General features: G+C 29.6%; 3 protein-coding genes across 4 annotated transcripts; 2 read left to right on the plus strand and 1 right to left on the minus strand.

Annotated features, from left to right (window-relative positions):
* Positions 1–763: 763 nt before the first annotated feature.
* On the plus strand, positions 764–9,576 carry LOC116777859 (pancreas transcription factor 1 subunit alpha). 2 transcript variants are annotated; one of them, XM_061526298.1, is made up of 4 exons: positions 764–1,079; positions 1,370–1,589; positions 2,845–2,938; positions 8,844–9,576. In XM_061526298.1, the coding sequence occupies exons 1-4, from the start codon at positions 901–903 to the stop codon at positions 9,095–9,097; spliced, it is 747 nt and encodes a 248-aa protein (XP_061382282.1). In that variant the 5' UTR covers positions 764–900; the 3' UTR covers positions 9,098–9,576. The 2 variants fall into 2 exon arrangements, with proteins under 2 accessions (XP_061382282.1, XP_061382283.1); XM_061526299.1 differs by having other exon boundaries at positions 771–1,079; positions 8,840–9,111.
* On the plus strand, positions 5,354–6,896 carry LOC133319933 (enolase-like). Its single transcript, XM_061526297.1, has one exon. It carries the CDS (start codon positions 5,481–5,483, stop codon positions 6,780–6,782), a length of 1,302 nt encoding a protein of 433 aa, XP_061382281.1. The 5' UTR covers positions 5,354–5,480; the 3' UTR covers positions 6,783–6,896.
* A 2,276-nt stretch (positions 9,577–11,852) lies between the features above and the next one.
* LOC116777589 (lysophospholipid acyltransferase 5) lies at positions 11,853–15,482 on the minus strand. Its single transcript, XM_032671221.2, has 4 exons — positions 15,329–15,482; positions 14,152–14,870; positions 13,879–14,013; positions 11,853–13,726 (listed from the first exon to the last, which is right to left on the minus strand). Exons 2-4 carry the CDS (start codon positions 14,858–14,860, stop codon positions 13,140–13,142), a joined length of 1,431 nt encoding a protein of 476 aa, XP_032527112.2. The 5' UTR covers positions 14,861–14,870; positions 15,329–15,482; the 3' UTR covers positions 11,853–13,139.
* Positions 15,483–15,592: the final 110 nt, after the last annotated feature.

Below are 15,592 nucleotides of genomic sequence, written 5' to 3' on the forward strand. Positions count from 1 at the left end.
TCCCGACGTTTCGGTTACTTTGCAGCAACCGTGATCACGGGCAGACGAGGTGTGAACCACGTGATACTATACTTATTATCATTTAGATTTAGGCACCTTAGATAATATGGTAAAAGATTTATAACATTTCTCACATTATCCTTCCATTAGGTACTTAAATAAATTTTATAACAATTTAATGTAACCTTATATTATACAAACCGTTTATTATACATTTTATTTAAAAATGCAGTGTAAACTTTATTAATAAAATTATATTTCTGTAATTTCATGAAAAAACCTTCAAGTGCTTATTTCCCTTTATTGATCTTTCAGTTTAACGTAGTCGGATATTATTTTTTTCTCAAAAAACATTTAATCAGCTTATATAATGGTACATCAATACGTGTTTATTTCACTAAAATCAAACCCTAAATGATTTACATTACACTGACTAAAATCTATTTATCTATGTTTACGGATAACTTGAAGTCTCCACTTGCTTGAGTGAAAGTATCTTTAGAGGTGGATCTCTCCAAAAAAAATTTTTGAAAATTAATTAAGCTACTATTTGGCGTATTAGATCATGAAATTTTAAGAGACAGATGAAAGTTCCTACCTAAATAATAAAAGCTCGTTACATTGCCTTTTGCTAAATATGAACACTAATAAAGGGATTAACTAATGGGATTGCATTTATGAAAAGCATTCAGAATTATTTAATTTCCATTTAATTCCATTTAAGAGGTTAGATGTGGGCGGAGCTGCAGCTTGTGGGCGGTCCTTTTAGTGAACCTCAGCCCTCCACATGAACCCTCTACAGAATGTTCATTACGTTGTGGAGTATCTCTCCAACGACACAAATATGACCGGAGTGCAATAATAAGTGATATAAATTAGAGACCTTTTTAGTAAACAAAAATGGAAAATGCAAACGATAATCACTGTGCTTCTCTGGATACCAATGCATTATCCTTAAATCATAGTGTTTCTCCGACATCCGGTAATAGTTCAGATATATTTCTCTTCGATGATTCTTCGATGTCCGACGGTAGCCTATATGCCAGCGATCAAGAAAATCATTCGATACCAAGAAAAAGGTAATATATAATAACACCGTGTTCGTCTATATCTCAAAATATTATTTATTACATAGCCTATTTTTCTTTATTTCCACATATTTGTCACTTATTTATTATTATTGGTAAGCGAGGTAGATTTTCTATCATATACGAGTTATTCTTGCGATAATTTGCTAAAACGGCGTTTATTCTAATTTACCGTTTGTTATTTGTGCGAATTGTTTTTAAAGTTCAAAATGATTGACAATGAACAATGTAATTATCGAGCTCCTAATTGGAGAAATCTTAGATAATAACTTGATAACCAGGTCAACATGCCGGCGCCACAGACGAAGATCGCGGTGTCCTCAACAGCAGATACAACAGCGGCAAGCAGCGAACTTGCGTGAGAGGCGTCGGATGCAGTCCATCAACGACGCCTTTGAAGGTCTTCGAGCCCACATACCGACACTTCCATACGAGAAACGGCTATCCAAAGTTGACACACTGAAACTGGCTATTGGATATATTGGTTTCTTAGGGGAATTGGTCAGTAACTTGTTTTTGGTTTTAAATTATCTTATCTAAATTGCCTATATTTTGATTATTATATCATGGACCTAAATATTTTTAATTGTAACATATTATATAGAAGATTGTTTATAAATAAATATAGGTATAATAATTTTTTAACAGATGTTCTTGAAAATAATTTATAAGTTTTGCTCTTGCTTTTCCGGCCTAAAACTATATATATATACAAAAATGTTAAATGTTTCCTACATATCAAATGTACATGAAAATTAAATGACTATAGGCCCAATAATTTTTGTTATATATCACATTAAAATATATTTTTTACATTCGTATCTCCCTAACATAAGAAAATTTTATATAAAAGATAAATCATTAAAAAAACAGTCTTATTCTTGTAGATAGCTTTGAGGGATGATTTTATAGGCATAGTATTAACTCTGACAGTTACGCTCTTTAGCTATGGACTTTTTTATTGTTAAATAATTATTTTATACATTGCTTTGACTGAAAAGGAAATATATGTAGTTACTAATGTCAATTTTATGGCTTTACCCGTCAAAGAGAAAAGGTAACCCGAATGTTTTATGTGGTTCCTAATCTTAGTTAATTTAATTCCTGGCGCGAGTTTTAAAGGATAACTACTTACATTAAAACCTAGAATACAAATGGCAGGAGGCCGTATGGCTTAGTAGGTTATGTGAAGTTTAAACAATAGTTATTTTTCCAGCTCTTTCTTTATATTTCAATATTTTCATTTTATTATAAATAGTTTAAATAGATAGGCAGTTGCATTACAGTCAACAAAGGTTACCAGAACTATTTTACGTCTTACATACTATATTTACTTATTTTTTATGTTACCATTAAGTATAATATATGCTTTTGTTGATATTTATAAATTAGTATAAGTGTTTATTACCCAGTCAAACAAATCTTTATCTAATTTATTGACTGAAAATTCCGGTTTTGGTTTTAATGCTGTTATATAATAAAGGTAGTTTCTTATCACAAAAATCCCGCGGCTTTGCAATACGGACTTCTCATCCACGGATTACAATAACATTCGAATATTTGTTTTAATTTTAAATTACTAATTCAGTTTTAAAACCATAAAATTCACATATCTTATCAATAATGTTATTTTAGCGTTACTTGTTTGTAACAACTTTTTCAATATCAAACATTATCTATCTTAACTTTAATCGGCAATCCCATTGATATCGCAAAAATTAAATCTGTAAATAATAGTAAATGTATATTTACCCAGATACGCGCTGATAGAACAACACCGGAAACTATGCTCACTGGCGTCTCAAATAACCAAAACACAGATCAAGAACAAAAGAAAATCATCATTAGAGGTAATTCATGTTATCTTCTCTTAAATTTGTTATAATTAATCACTTTTAATATAAAACTGAATAAAAGGTAACACAAGTTCTGAACAAACACAAATCTCCTAAAATATATCATCATTTATTTTAATTAAACAAATTTCTAATAATTTAATATATTTTAAAGAAATCTTTAATTTTAGTTTCAAAATCATTCGGAACGTTCTCGAAACTATAATATATGTATATAAATATATATATATATATATATATATAAAGCTCTATAACTCTCAATAACTATAAAGCTCTTTAGCTCTTATTTCAAAATTCATATATCACCTATATAGTGAAGAAGAAGTAAAGTGAGAAAAACATATCCATGCATAGATATTGTCTATTATATATGCAGCCATAATTTAAGTATTGTTACTATTTATTATTAGATATTCTCTCCTCCTAACCCGCGTGTCAGGGTCGTCGCGCCGGGTCAAACAGTGCCAGGCCCAGCCCTCTCTGTTGCATTTTGTTTGTGCACCTTTTGACGATCGATACATTGCTAATGTTGCGGAACACAAATAATTAGTATTTTTTTTAAATAAAAATCGATGCAAATCTTTTAATTCATTTTTATATATTTTAATTAAGGGAAATATGATTAATAAAAAGAAAAAGAGAAATGAATATGACAAACTAAAAATTATATTTTATGCGTCAAATTAAAACTAGGATTAAAAATATAATTGAAGTTCTAAAATTGGATGGATTTTATTTTTTGCAAATTTATTTTTTCTTATTAAATTAAGCATAAGAACCAGTTACGAGAAACTTTGGACTAGTCATCACAAAATGTTTTGATTTAAAACGTTATAGGTTTTTTAGATTTACTGCGCGTACTTATAAAGTAAATTTGATAATATACTTATAAAATAAAGTAAATTTGAAAAACATAGTTTTATTCAAATAAAAACTGGCGATTGCCCAAACTTTGTAGAATTTTAATTAATTAAAACCTTATTTTGTTTCTCTATGTTTACGAATATATCTGTAAGTTATATATACCTACATATCAAACCAATAAAATTTTAACCACGTTGACGTAAAACTTGACTTGAAAGACATATATTTTTATCTCATCGTCCAATCAAAAAAAAAAAGTTTATATTTATTCTTTTAATTCTTGTATATAATCGTAGAAGTCGTGATGAAAACTTCTTGAATCATTTATATTTCTCTACAGTTACGGAATAAAATACGATTTCTCGTTGATATTTTTCATATAATGATGTAAAAATTCATGACTAAAATTATCATCAATAAAATTAATATCGCATGTATTCTGTTGTTATCATTGATGGTCCAACGTCCAGGTGCCATCGTCGCTTTGTTCCCACGGGCGCATTGCGTGACCCGTCAGTGAAAAAGCGTCCCAGAGAACTGCGGAAACTATTGTGACATTAATTGAAAACGTTCTCTGCAATAATCTTCTTTGTATGAGCTTTTTTATTTGCCCCAACCTAGATAAACAAAAAATGCTCTAGAAGCTAATGTCAAAGCCCTAGGTAAAAAAAAATCATAATCTAAATAACATTTTCTTAACAATGACATATAAATGTCTGTGTTACCTTAGATATATCTATTATATAACATTTGTTATTATGTAGATAAGGCTATTAAGTAAATTAATATTTTGTCTTACCTTATGTCCCGTATGTTATGTAGGTATCTAATACAATCATATTCAGGAGTTTACAAAGATTAATAATATTTTGATAAAGACAGTGGGACGCTTAGGTATTTCTTGAATATACATTTTAAAACTAAATGATTTACAAAATTTCCAAGAATAAATAGAAAACAATTTATGCTAACAAATAAAATCCATTATAAAAGCGAGAGAAATATAAACAAGGGTGTCAGCTGTATTGCATTTGCGAATCACACCATAGCAAATTGAGAGCTAGCACTTTGTAAACGGGGAGGAGGAGTGTATTAGAAAACTATTAAACTGTCACCCTTCTCTCAATTCGTATTTAATACGTGATTTGTAATGCGCTTAACATTATAACATATATTAAGTGTATCGTGTTTAAGTAAATTGCCTAATCGTGTACGATGTTATAAATTGCTTATACTTAAAAATAATAATAATAAATGTTTCTCAAAGTTATATTATGTTATATTCAAATAAACGTACGTAATTTCTCATTAACATTGTTTAAGAGAAAAAATATATATTATTTTTGTACAGCTTCTAATCTCTTTTTCAATTAATAAAACACCTTATCGAAGTGTAATGTAGGATTTACATATAAATACCGAGATAATCTCGCACGTGCGCGGGCCCCTTCTACCTCTTCAAGTTTTGTTTACAATGCTGTTCAAGTAACATAAAAAGATCGGTTAAACATTGGCATACTAAGCACTGGCTGAAATTAGTTTTAAACAATTAAAATTTTATGAAGATTTATTGTTTCTTGACAATAAATTATTAAAATTTTGTTGATATATTATATTATTTAGTTTTGTAGTGCCTTTTTATTATAATTATTATATATTTTTCTAATTTATCATGCCAATAAAAATTTTACTAGCCCGACAAATTTACGATGCAACCGGCATACCGACAGTGGAAGTGGATATGGTGACTGAACTGGGACTTTTCCGGGTCGGAGTCCCGTCAACGGATGAAAAGAAAATAGCTGAAGCTGTTCAACTACGTGATAACAACCCTGCTGAATATAATGGAATGGGTGTATTGAACGCAGTTAAAAACATTAACACTATAATTGCTCCTGAGCTTATAAAACAAAACCTTGAAGTGACCTTGCAAAAAGAAATAGACCAATTCATGATTGCTCTAGATGGAACAGAAAATAAGTCAAGACTTGGTGCAAATGCAATTATGTGCGTGTCTTTAGTAGTCGCGAAAGCTGGCGCAGCCAAGAAAGGAGTTCCTCTATATAGACATATTTCTGACATGGCTGGTGTAGCAAGTATCATATTACCAGTTCCGCATTTTACTATTTTGACGGGCGGTGTATTAAGTTGCAACGGATTACCATTTCAAGAGTACTGTATTATGCCTACAGGGGCTTCATCTTTCACTGAAGCGATGCGAATTGGAACTGAAATTTATCAATACGTGAAAAAGATAGTAACTGCAAAATATGGAGTTGAAGCCTCATACGTAAGTGACTCAGGTGGTTTTGCAGTACCATTAGAAAGTCATAGGGATGCATTGGTTTTGCTTACGGACGCGATTAAGCAGTGTGGCTATTTTGGTAAAGCAGAGATTTCTATTAATGCTGCTGCTACCGATCTTTTTAAGGACGGAGCATATGATCTTGAGTTCAAAAATCCCAACTCAAATCCCCAAGATTATATGTCATCAGACAAACTTGCTGAAGTATATTTAGATAACATAAAAGAGTTCCCCGTCATTTCAGTGGAAGACGCTTTTGAATTTGACGATTGGGCAGCTTGGTCTACTTTGACTGCGCGCACCCAAAATCAGCTCTTTGGTAATGATTTGACTCAGACTAACTTGAGAAGAGTTGGTCTTGCGGTAGAAAAAAAAGCGGGAAATGCTATAGGTCTTAGACTAAACCAAGCGGGCACTCTAACTGAGGTAATTGAAGCCTACAAGTTATTAAAGACAAATGGATTTGGCATAGTCGTATGTGACAGATGGAGAGATACGGATGATTTATTCTTAGCAGATTTAGTAGTAGGTTTGTCAGCAGGTCAGGTAAAATGTGGTGCACCAGCACGATGCGAACGTATAGGAAAATATAATCAAATAATAAGAATTGAAGAAGAATTAGGTGCATTGTCCAAATATGCTGGAAAAAATTTTCGTGGCCAAATGTAGTTTTCTCCAAACCTTTACATTGTTCGTATTTTTTTTTTCTTATAATATATTAAAATAATAAAAAAATATTTTTTATAAACGTATTAGAAATCCTTCGAAATACATTTATTATTTACCCCTTAGATACTTATATTACTTAATCGATACTAAAATTGCGACAAGTGGTCAAATTGCCGGAAATACACACTATAATTGACATTCATTATTAAAACTTGGAAAAGAGGTGACAGTGCAGTTAAAAAATTACTACAGGTGGTATACATTCTAACTTACAATTTGTTTAAGATAAATTAAAGATTTTAATTCTTTATGTACTGTGAGATTACTAAATGCAGAGATCGAAATCAATATCTTTTCGTATATTGATGTAGGTCAATATTTTAAAATTTCTCTAAAAGCATTTGAATATTTCAATTGAATGACTCAAACACCACGCACCTTGTGAAATTAGTAATAAAATATAAGTATTATCATAAAATAATCGAGTGGAACAGGTCATCCCTATCTGTGGGTGTAAACTCTGGGGCTAAGGGCCATAACAGCTCGCACGTGCGTTACCCTCCATAACCGCACCCCATCATACCACATTCGCAAGTTTAGTTAGCCCCCCGGGTACACTCAATTCTAAATAATTGTAGATAAATACAACTCAGCTTACACTTACTAAGGGATTGAGATGAAAGCATTGAGTGTTTATAATTAACAATATAACTAAATCAAATAGGAGGACGGTTAAAACTCGGAAATTATAAATTGTTTGGTTAGTAAATATGGTTCATTACAGCTGCTTCAAACATGATCTGTCTTTTGGAAAATCAGTATTATTTCTAAACATTTTCGGAAATTTTGTAAATTTGCTTTTTATATTCGGAAGAGGGGAACAGTTACCACCACACTACAGTTACGACTCTAGTAACCTGAAATCATAGTTAAATCTTTTTATAAATAAAACACACATTTTGGTGTAGGTAATTACCTACTTTGCGACAGTAGGTATCTCCCAAAAATTTCGGCACTAGATTTGTGGGTAAATTTCTCAATTTAATTTTGTTTGTCGAAATTCAATAGGAATGGAAGGACATTTCTGATAAATCGTTAATGCTTTGTATGCAACATAGCCCAGCGAAAGGTACATAGTAGCGAATATGAAATTCGTAAATATCACTATACAATAAATCCAAAAAATATTAGTTTTATTTTAATTAATACTCTCGAAAATCTTACTTCTCATTAAGATCACTTTATAATCCGTAACAATACAAAATCCAGAATACTCCCGAAACTTTTTAATCACTATCAACTTATTCGAGTGATCTTATCTGGTTTAAACATTTGAAACAAATTACATATAAAATACATAATGTACCTATAAAAATGGGTATAAGTGCATCCTTCCCAGGGAAGTGAATTAGCAATATAAATATTCTTATTCATCCACAGTTAACATTAAACTTTCTATGATTATTTCAGATTAGTGTGGAAAAAAGTGCTTTATATGATAATAAACAGAAAAAATTGTTCAAATTATTTTATTCTACATTAGCGTATAACTTAAGTAAATTATGAAAAAGATTTTACCATGCAAAACTGCCACTATACCTACCAACAAAAAATTATCGGAACATTCGAACTCGGGCAAACACGTCAAGCATAGTGTTAAACGATGTTGATGATTGTGCCTGAGTGTAAAAGCTGGTTTACAAAAGAACCTATTCCAATAATAATTGTTTATACATGTTATATAGATATAGGTATCGATAATCTTGTCAATTGACCTTTAAAGCAAGCCCTAATTTTTCCTTTTGGGTTCAATTTGTACATTTGGTAGGTTTTTATTAAAAATACACCTAAAATTATAAAGGTTTCTCCAAATACTTAAACTAAGAAGAACAACAAACCTATACGTCAAACAAAAGAGTTCTTTCTAAATCGACTTATAAGTAGATTAGTATACCTACCTATTTACAGCGTTTTTAAAAATACAAAAGACTACCTCTCTATTCAGTCGGTTAAACTTGTTATAGATGTTGCAGTATTTAAGCAGATCGTTGTTTCAGGCAGCAATTTTCAAGCCCATTCGCTTTCTTGGTCGCGTAGGGGCGAAAGACCGTCCGGCGGAACTTTACACGCGAAGATATGGGTTCCAGAAGACCCTAGGTTTTTTACCTCATCCACAAATGTCATCGAAAAAGAAGAGCTCAGATAAAAATACCTCAAGTATACCTTTACCTGACTTATTATGTCTTGATCTCCATTGGAAGCGAATTTACAGGAAAACTATATGTAGTAACAATTTGAGAGTACGGATAAATTGAATAAAAAAGGATGAAAAATCGTACTAAAATGTATATTTTTATTGGACCTTAGTTGAATCTTATATAAGGCCTAAAAAATTCATCCTTTAATCAATTCTTATTATTTTGTATTTACAAATCAACATGTATGTGTACTACGAGCATAGTATCTCTGCTCAAAAGCATTACGGAACAACATTGTTTTTATCCCACTCACCTATTTGTAAGTAATTTTAATGTTTGTATTTAATTTTTAAGTTAACAGTTTTCCTAGTCATAATGCCTATTTCAAATTAGAATAGAACTAGTTGATAATTTGAATAAAAATATCGGGTAGAAAAAGATATTCTTAAGTCTTAATGAACAATATGCAATTTGCAAAAACAACATGCAAATGTAATACATTCACTGCCGCACAATATGCCTGCTTATTGACTAAATTAAATTATGATAATGAAATATTATATCAATATTGAAATAAAAATATACATTTCAAACCACTATTGTTTTCTTGTTTTATACCACAAACGAAAGTAAAGAACGCATTACGTTTTTAGAAGTTTGTTATTTCAATGGAACACAAATCCACTAAGAAACCTGCTCCGCAGTAATTTATATTTTGTTATCATTTTATATGTTTTGATACGCAATTATAGGTAAATGATATTTAATCTCTATACCTAATCGCCATGAACGTTATTTTGAGTATATACGAGATAAGTTTTTCTATTATGAAATTTCTGGAACAAAATTTTTATTTTAATTTTTTTGAATATCTTTTTAAATGTACTTTATTAAATTTTCACTAAATATACCTAGCTGTGAAGGTGATTGACTGTTTTAAAAATACTAGTTATTTTCAAAGCAACCCTAAATCAGAAATATTGTAAAATTTTATACAGCTAATCTAAATCTTATCGCCATATAATTCTGTCCGTAAGTGAAAACTGTATCACTACACGTTACGAGATTAAAAAATAAAAAGCTGGAAAAATATCACCTTTATTTAGTACCCAAATTTCTACTTTCTATTAACTATGTACCTCTTCATTTAAATGTAAAGGACAAATTGCTGAAACTCAATCTCAAAACTAGATTTATATCCTATGGCTGCTTTTAATCTTCCAGTTTATTTACCAAATTAATTTCATTTATGATATTCAAAGCACTATTCTACTTAGGTACATCCAATAAGGCCAAAAAAAATTAAACATTGGCCACAAATAAAATTAAAGTCATTTTTTAAAAACCTAAATATTTTGTTAATTATAGAGGATCGGAGATTCATGTAAACATTTTAGTTATATATTTTATGTCATACCTCCTTTTTCTATTCGCTCCCGCGTTATTTTCCATAATTCCTTTTATACGCCGAGATAATTGTTCCAAATAATAAAATTTAGATACAGACATATTGTACTTAATCACTTAATTTACATTCAATATTTCTGATTTCAAATTTATATAAACTAAAAATACTTGCTGGCAGATATATTGTTCTTTGACGTCATCGTGATAAAACGTTTATTGATTATTGAATTAATAATTTAGTTATTTTTTATTTTAAAATTACAATGTTAACGTGTTTTCTTTTGTATTAAAAGTTTTTGTTACATTTATATTTGTGCTTCACGGGTTTTTATAATAAAAATATAAATGAACATTAAACATAACAGTTATTACTAAGAATTTGGTGTTCTCAGTGAAATTTAAGCCTACTCACATCAAATTCATGCTATTTGAGAGGGTTGCATGGCCTACTGTGATCAGTTTTTCACTTTGTTATTTACAAACAAAGCATTATTTTAAATTATAATTTTCTTTTACAAATGTATCTTTAAAATCTCGAGTCACTACATTATTTGTCACCCTACGTCTAAATAAAGCATAAAAAAGTAACACGATAATGACCAAAGCCAGTTAAAATATATAGTTGATTATTTCAAGCGTGCTATGAAATATTATTCCTATGTTAAATAGAACTTACGAAAACCTAGGTATCCAAAGCAATGATAAATTAAAATCCTGTTTCCAGGTTGTTAAAGTGCATGATATATGATTAAAGAATGAAAAACTGAATCAAAATGAAATCGATTTTGTCTTTTTGACAAAAAAGAAATGTTAGTTATATTCAAGGCTTAGAAGAAATAGGTTATAGAAAAGACAGATATCAATATAATAATACAATCCTAGTAGTTAAAGATTAATCTTTATTTTTGAGGCATGAATCAAAAATAAAAAGTATATAAAATTAACAAAAGAAACCGGTAGATATTATGAAGCTTCCAAAATAATTTGGTCCGGTAAACAGACTAAATAGAAAATACTCAGGGCGGTACGTGGTACTGGATCAATATGAAGCCGAGATACGGATTGGTTACAGGTGTCGATTCCCACCGCCTCCTCACACAACTACCACGACTGTAAAACCACGACCCCAGTCCCCAGTGTTCAGTAACAATTGTTTTATACTAGTGCCATTAGTTTCTAAACATTCCATTCAAAGAACTCTTTAAATATAACAATCTTTTAAAGATTTGAGCCAAAAATTTTATAAACATGTGTAGATACCTTTTAGCTGTACTGTTATAATAAATACATTCGAGACTTGCTTGTGACAATTCAATCGTTTCATTGTATATATTGAAATAATGAAAGCGACGGTTTCATTATTAGCTTGTATATATTACACATTAACTATTGTTTCATTAAGTAGGTTATGTCTTTGTTGTTAAGTTTTGGGGTTCTTCAATTGCTTGTGATTAAAATTCAAGGACGATTTTAAAATAATTTATTACTAAAATAATTAATATGGACTGTACCTATGCATGATATAAAGAAAAAAAAATTCAAATAAAATTGACATTAATAAACAAATAACTATAATAATTATTTAATACAATAATTTTATAAGGCAATATAGTTTCGCATTTTTAAATATATTCAAACATAACAATTGGGTTCCCATACAAGGTCGCATTCAGTTACCCGATACTAAAATTTATATTAATTTTACATACTAAAATTACTATTACTGTACAGGTGATGTCTAGTCTTAGATAAATATGTGAAGCTAAGTTACCAATAAATTGCAATGAATGACGTCATATCGCATCCTTCCATTAAAGGGAAAACGAATAACCCATATTCAATAATATTGCATTATGTTTAAGTAAGTAGTATATTCCGACAAACAAAAAAGTCCTGCTTTTAAGTAGAAGTCATCAACAAGATGGTAACCCAGTAAAAGTGCTTATAATAGTTAAGTTACAAGCAGATATTTTATTATCTAAGTGTAGTTGGTGAGTGTGGTTATAAAGCTTCAAATTGTATTTCATAATGTGTTTTATTTGTATAATTCAACGTTGTTTTAATTAACATACAATTTCAAACAATCACACAATCTCAGCATTAAAATGCGTGAAACTTCATCCACACAATTATAAGCAAGTTATGTACAAAACTATAAGAATCTTTAATTTATATAACATCACACTAATAACCAACCACCGAGGCACACTAGTCTGACACAATTTAATATCTTACGTCTAAAATGTGGAAAAGGAGTTAACAATTGTAACCTTCATTTGGATATAAACTCCACATTATCTACCATAACAAATCCCCTAGTATTACAAGACCAATAATTGTAAAATAATGTTCACACCAAACTACTACAACTTTATTTATCTCCTTAACCTAAGAAAACCTAACCTAGTTTCAAATTCTTACTAACAGCCATTGATTGACATATTGTTTTCTTGTATGCAACAAAGGGGACAATAAAATGTATAAATAGTAGAATAATATATATATATGTACTTATATTAATTCAGAAAGTCAAATGAAAAGAAAAATAAATATAAACAAAGACTATGCATATTATAGATATAAGAGTATCAAGAGCCTCACGATTGCAAACATATATTAAGATATTTAATTTTGTTTATGGAGAATTAAAGTGGAGAATTTATATAAATTTTTGTATATTACTGTTGCTATTTTCTATTCATTGGTGTTTTTAATTGCATGTAATGTCTGTTAGAACTTAATCTAGAAGTCCTTATTGCACATGTGGTGGTAACATTTTCATTACTTTCAAAAGCACTGGTTTATATACTAGAGCCCAAGGCAAGAAAAGTATGAAGCCTGAGAAATAGAGACTGGCATATATTTGCCACCATTTCGAAAATACTTTGAGATCAAATGGAATTAAACTCCAACCCATGAAAACAATAGTGTAAGTTTTAAGAATGCCATACAATAAGTATTTTGCTGGCGAAGCCCAAAGTTTATGATAGTAATCTGACTTTGAGAGTATACCTTCCAATTCTTTTTCCATATATATAATTATAAATTCATTGAAAAAAGTCATATAATAACCAGACCGTGTGCCATGCCATAAAGCCAAAAACACTAAAGTGAAAAATTGACTAAGATTACGGTTACCAAGAAATTTAAGACGTTTGTATATGTATTCTGCAGCAAAGTGGTTAGTGTTACAATTAAAACTGTCAATATAATGCTGAAACTTAGTTGCTCCTTCGAATCTCATTAATTTAATGTTGTTACAGCCATCCCATCTTGTTACTTCTCCATATTCCGTCTTTTTTGTGCCATTGTATGACAGACCAAATCTTATGCAGGATGCTGTAATAGACATGGTATTATTCTAACATGTAAAAAGTGTATGGTGTTCATTACAAAAGTTAAATTAAATATAGAGAAAAATATTATAAGTTAAGGTGTGAACATAGTACCCTCATTTCTTTTGCATAACATTCCTGTTAAAAAACACATACCTTCTGTAAGTAACCAGCAGGAGATATATTTATAAAGAGCAAAATGTGCCCATAATCCACTGTAGAAATGACGATAAATTATGGAAGTATTATAAAATTCATCAGAGAGCATGTAATTCATGCTGAAAACGGATACTGAAACAATGAATTTAGTATAAGTATAATACCTATGTAAAAATTATACAATATACTAGTTTATTAACTATTACTACCATAAAACTAAATATTTTTTTAGTTAATAAGCTAGTAGCATATCAAAAATTTTGTACTTACTGCCAACTTGAAAAGCAATTAAATAGATCATGCCTTGTATAAATCTCTTTAATGCCTGTGTTTCTAGCATTGGTGCTTCTTTATCAATGGGGAATTTATCAGAAACAAAGTCGATATATCTTCTGAATGAAAATATGGGACCCACAAGGAAACAAGCAGGGAAGTAAACAAAACCAATAAGTTCGAAGAAAGTAGGTGGATTTGTGAGAGCCGTTTTTTTACTATTCTCAGAAAGACTTTCTCCATTTTTCATTTTCTGACCATCCCATATATCAAATGATAGAGCTATGAGTTTTAATGTTAAGACACAATGTGGCATTGTCCACGTGATATCATAGTCTTCTGATTCCGTTTGTGCATACCCAATCAAGAGATAAGTCATATTAAAAATAAATGTAATTATTGCATTCTCCTTACTTGGACCAAATAATTTTGTTGTGATATAAATAACTATTGCAGGAATGGCATTATGATAAAATGAAAGGCCAAAGTTATAGAGAGCAATATCAAGACCAGCCCCAATGAAAAAAAGATGTCTGTACTCCTTGTATTCTTTGATATATTTATTATATATAATCCCTAATGGATACCCTAATAATATAGAAATCAATAGCTTAAGGGCAGGTTCAGTTGTACCAATTAAATAAGCAGCATATGGTACAGGACTTATACCTATCCAACTTAACAGCGAAAGTGAAATTCCTATCATTTTGATTTACCTGAAATAAAAATTATATATATTATTAAAATTTCCTTTTTATGACTGTTTTATAAATTATAGAAATATTTAAATTTTCTATTTCAGTTGCTTACAATATTATATTACAATTGTTACAACACCAATCACAAAGCTGTAATTTTAATTTTTTATTACACAAGTAACGATTTTAAAATTGTGTCAAAGTGGATGATTTATATAATGATAATCTTTTTTGTAGGTATATTATAAAAACATTATATTGTAGATACTCCACAATGAATAAGAATGTTATAGAATTACGGTTATTTATGGTTTTTAGGTAGCTTTCATCATAACTATCTACCTATATAAAATGAATCGTCAAGAAATTGAGAAAAATATTTGAATAGAAATTTTGGTGAACTGTTAAAAATTTAATGTTGTTATTTTAGTTTAATAATAAGTAATGGACAATAAAATATCTAAAATTTAACTTACAGTTAATAAATTTGCATGTGTTGACTTAACGGAAATGTAAAAAGTTATGTAGTCACTGTAAGTGATGGATAAATAGGACGATAAAAGAAATGAAATTTAATATTGCAGTAGCATATAGGTATTGTGGAATATAGCAATGTCACATAGTTGCCATGCAAAATCGATACAGACTACAAAATTGAGGTTTTTTAAATACAAAAATGTATATAATTTGAATTTAATAATTATTTTTTATAATATATATATGTAATATCATTTTTTTAA

This window comes from Danaus plexippus, chromosome Z (assembly GCF_018135715.1).
Source record: "Danaus plexippus chromosome Z, MEX_DaPlex, whole genome shotgun sequence".
In the NCBI taxonomy this organism is placed as follows: Eukaryota; Metazoa; Arthropoda; class Insecta; order Lepidoptera; family Nymphalidae; genus Danaus; species Danaus plexippus.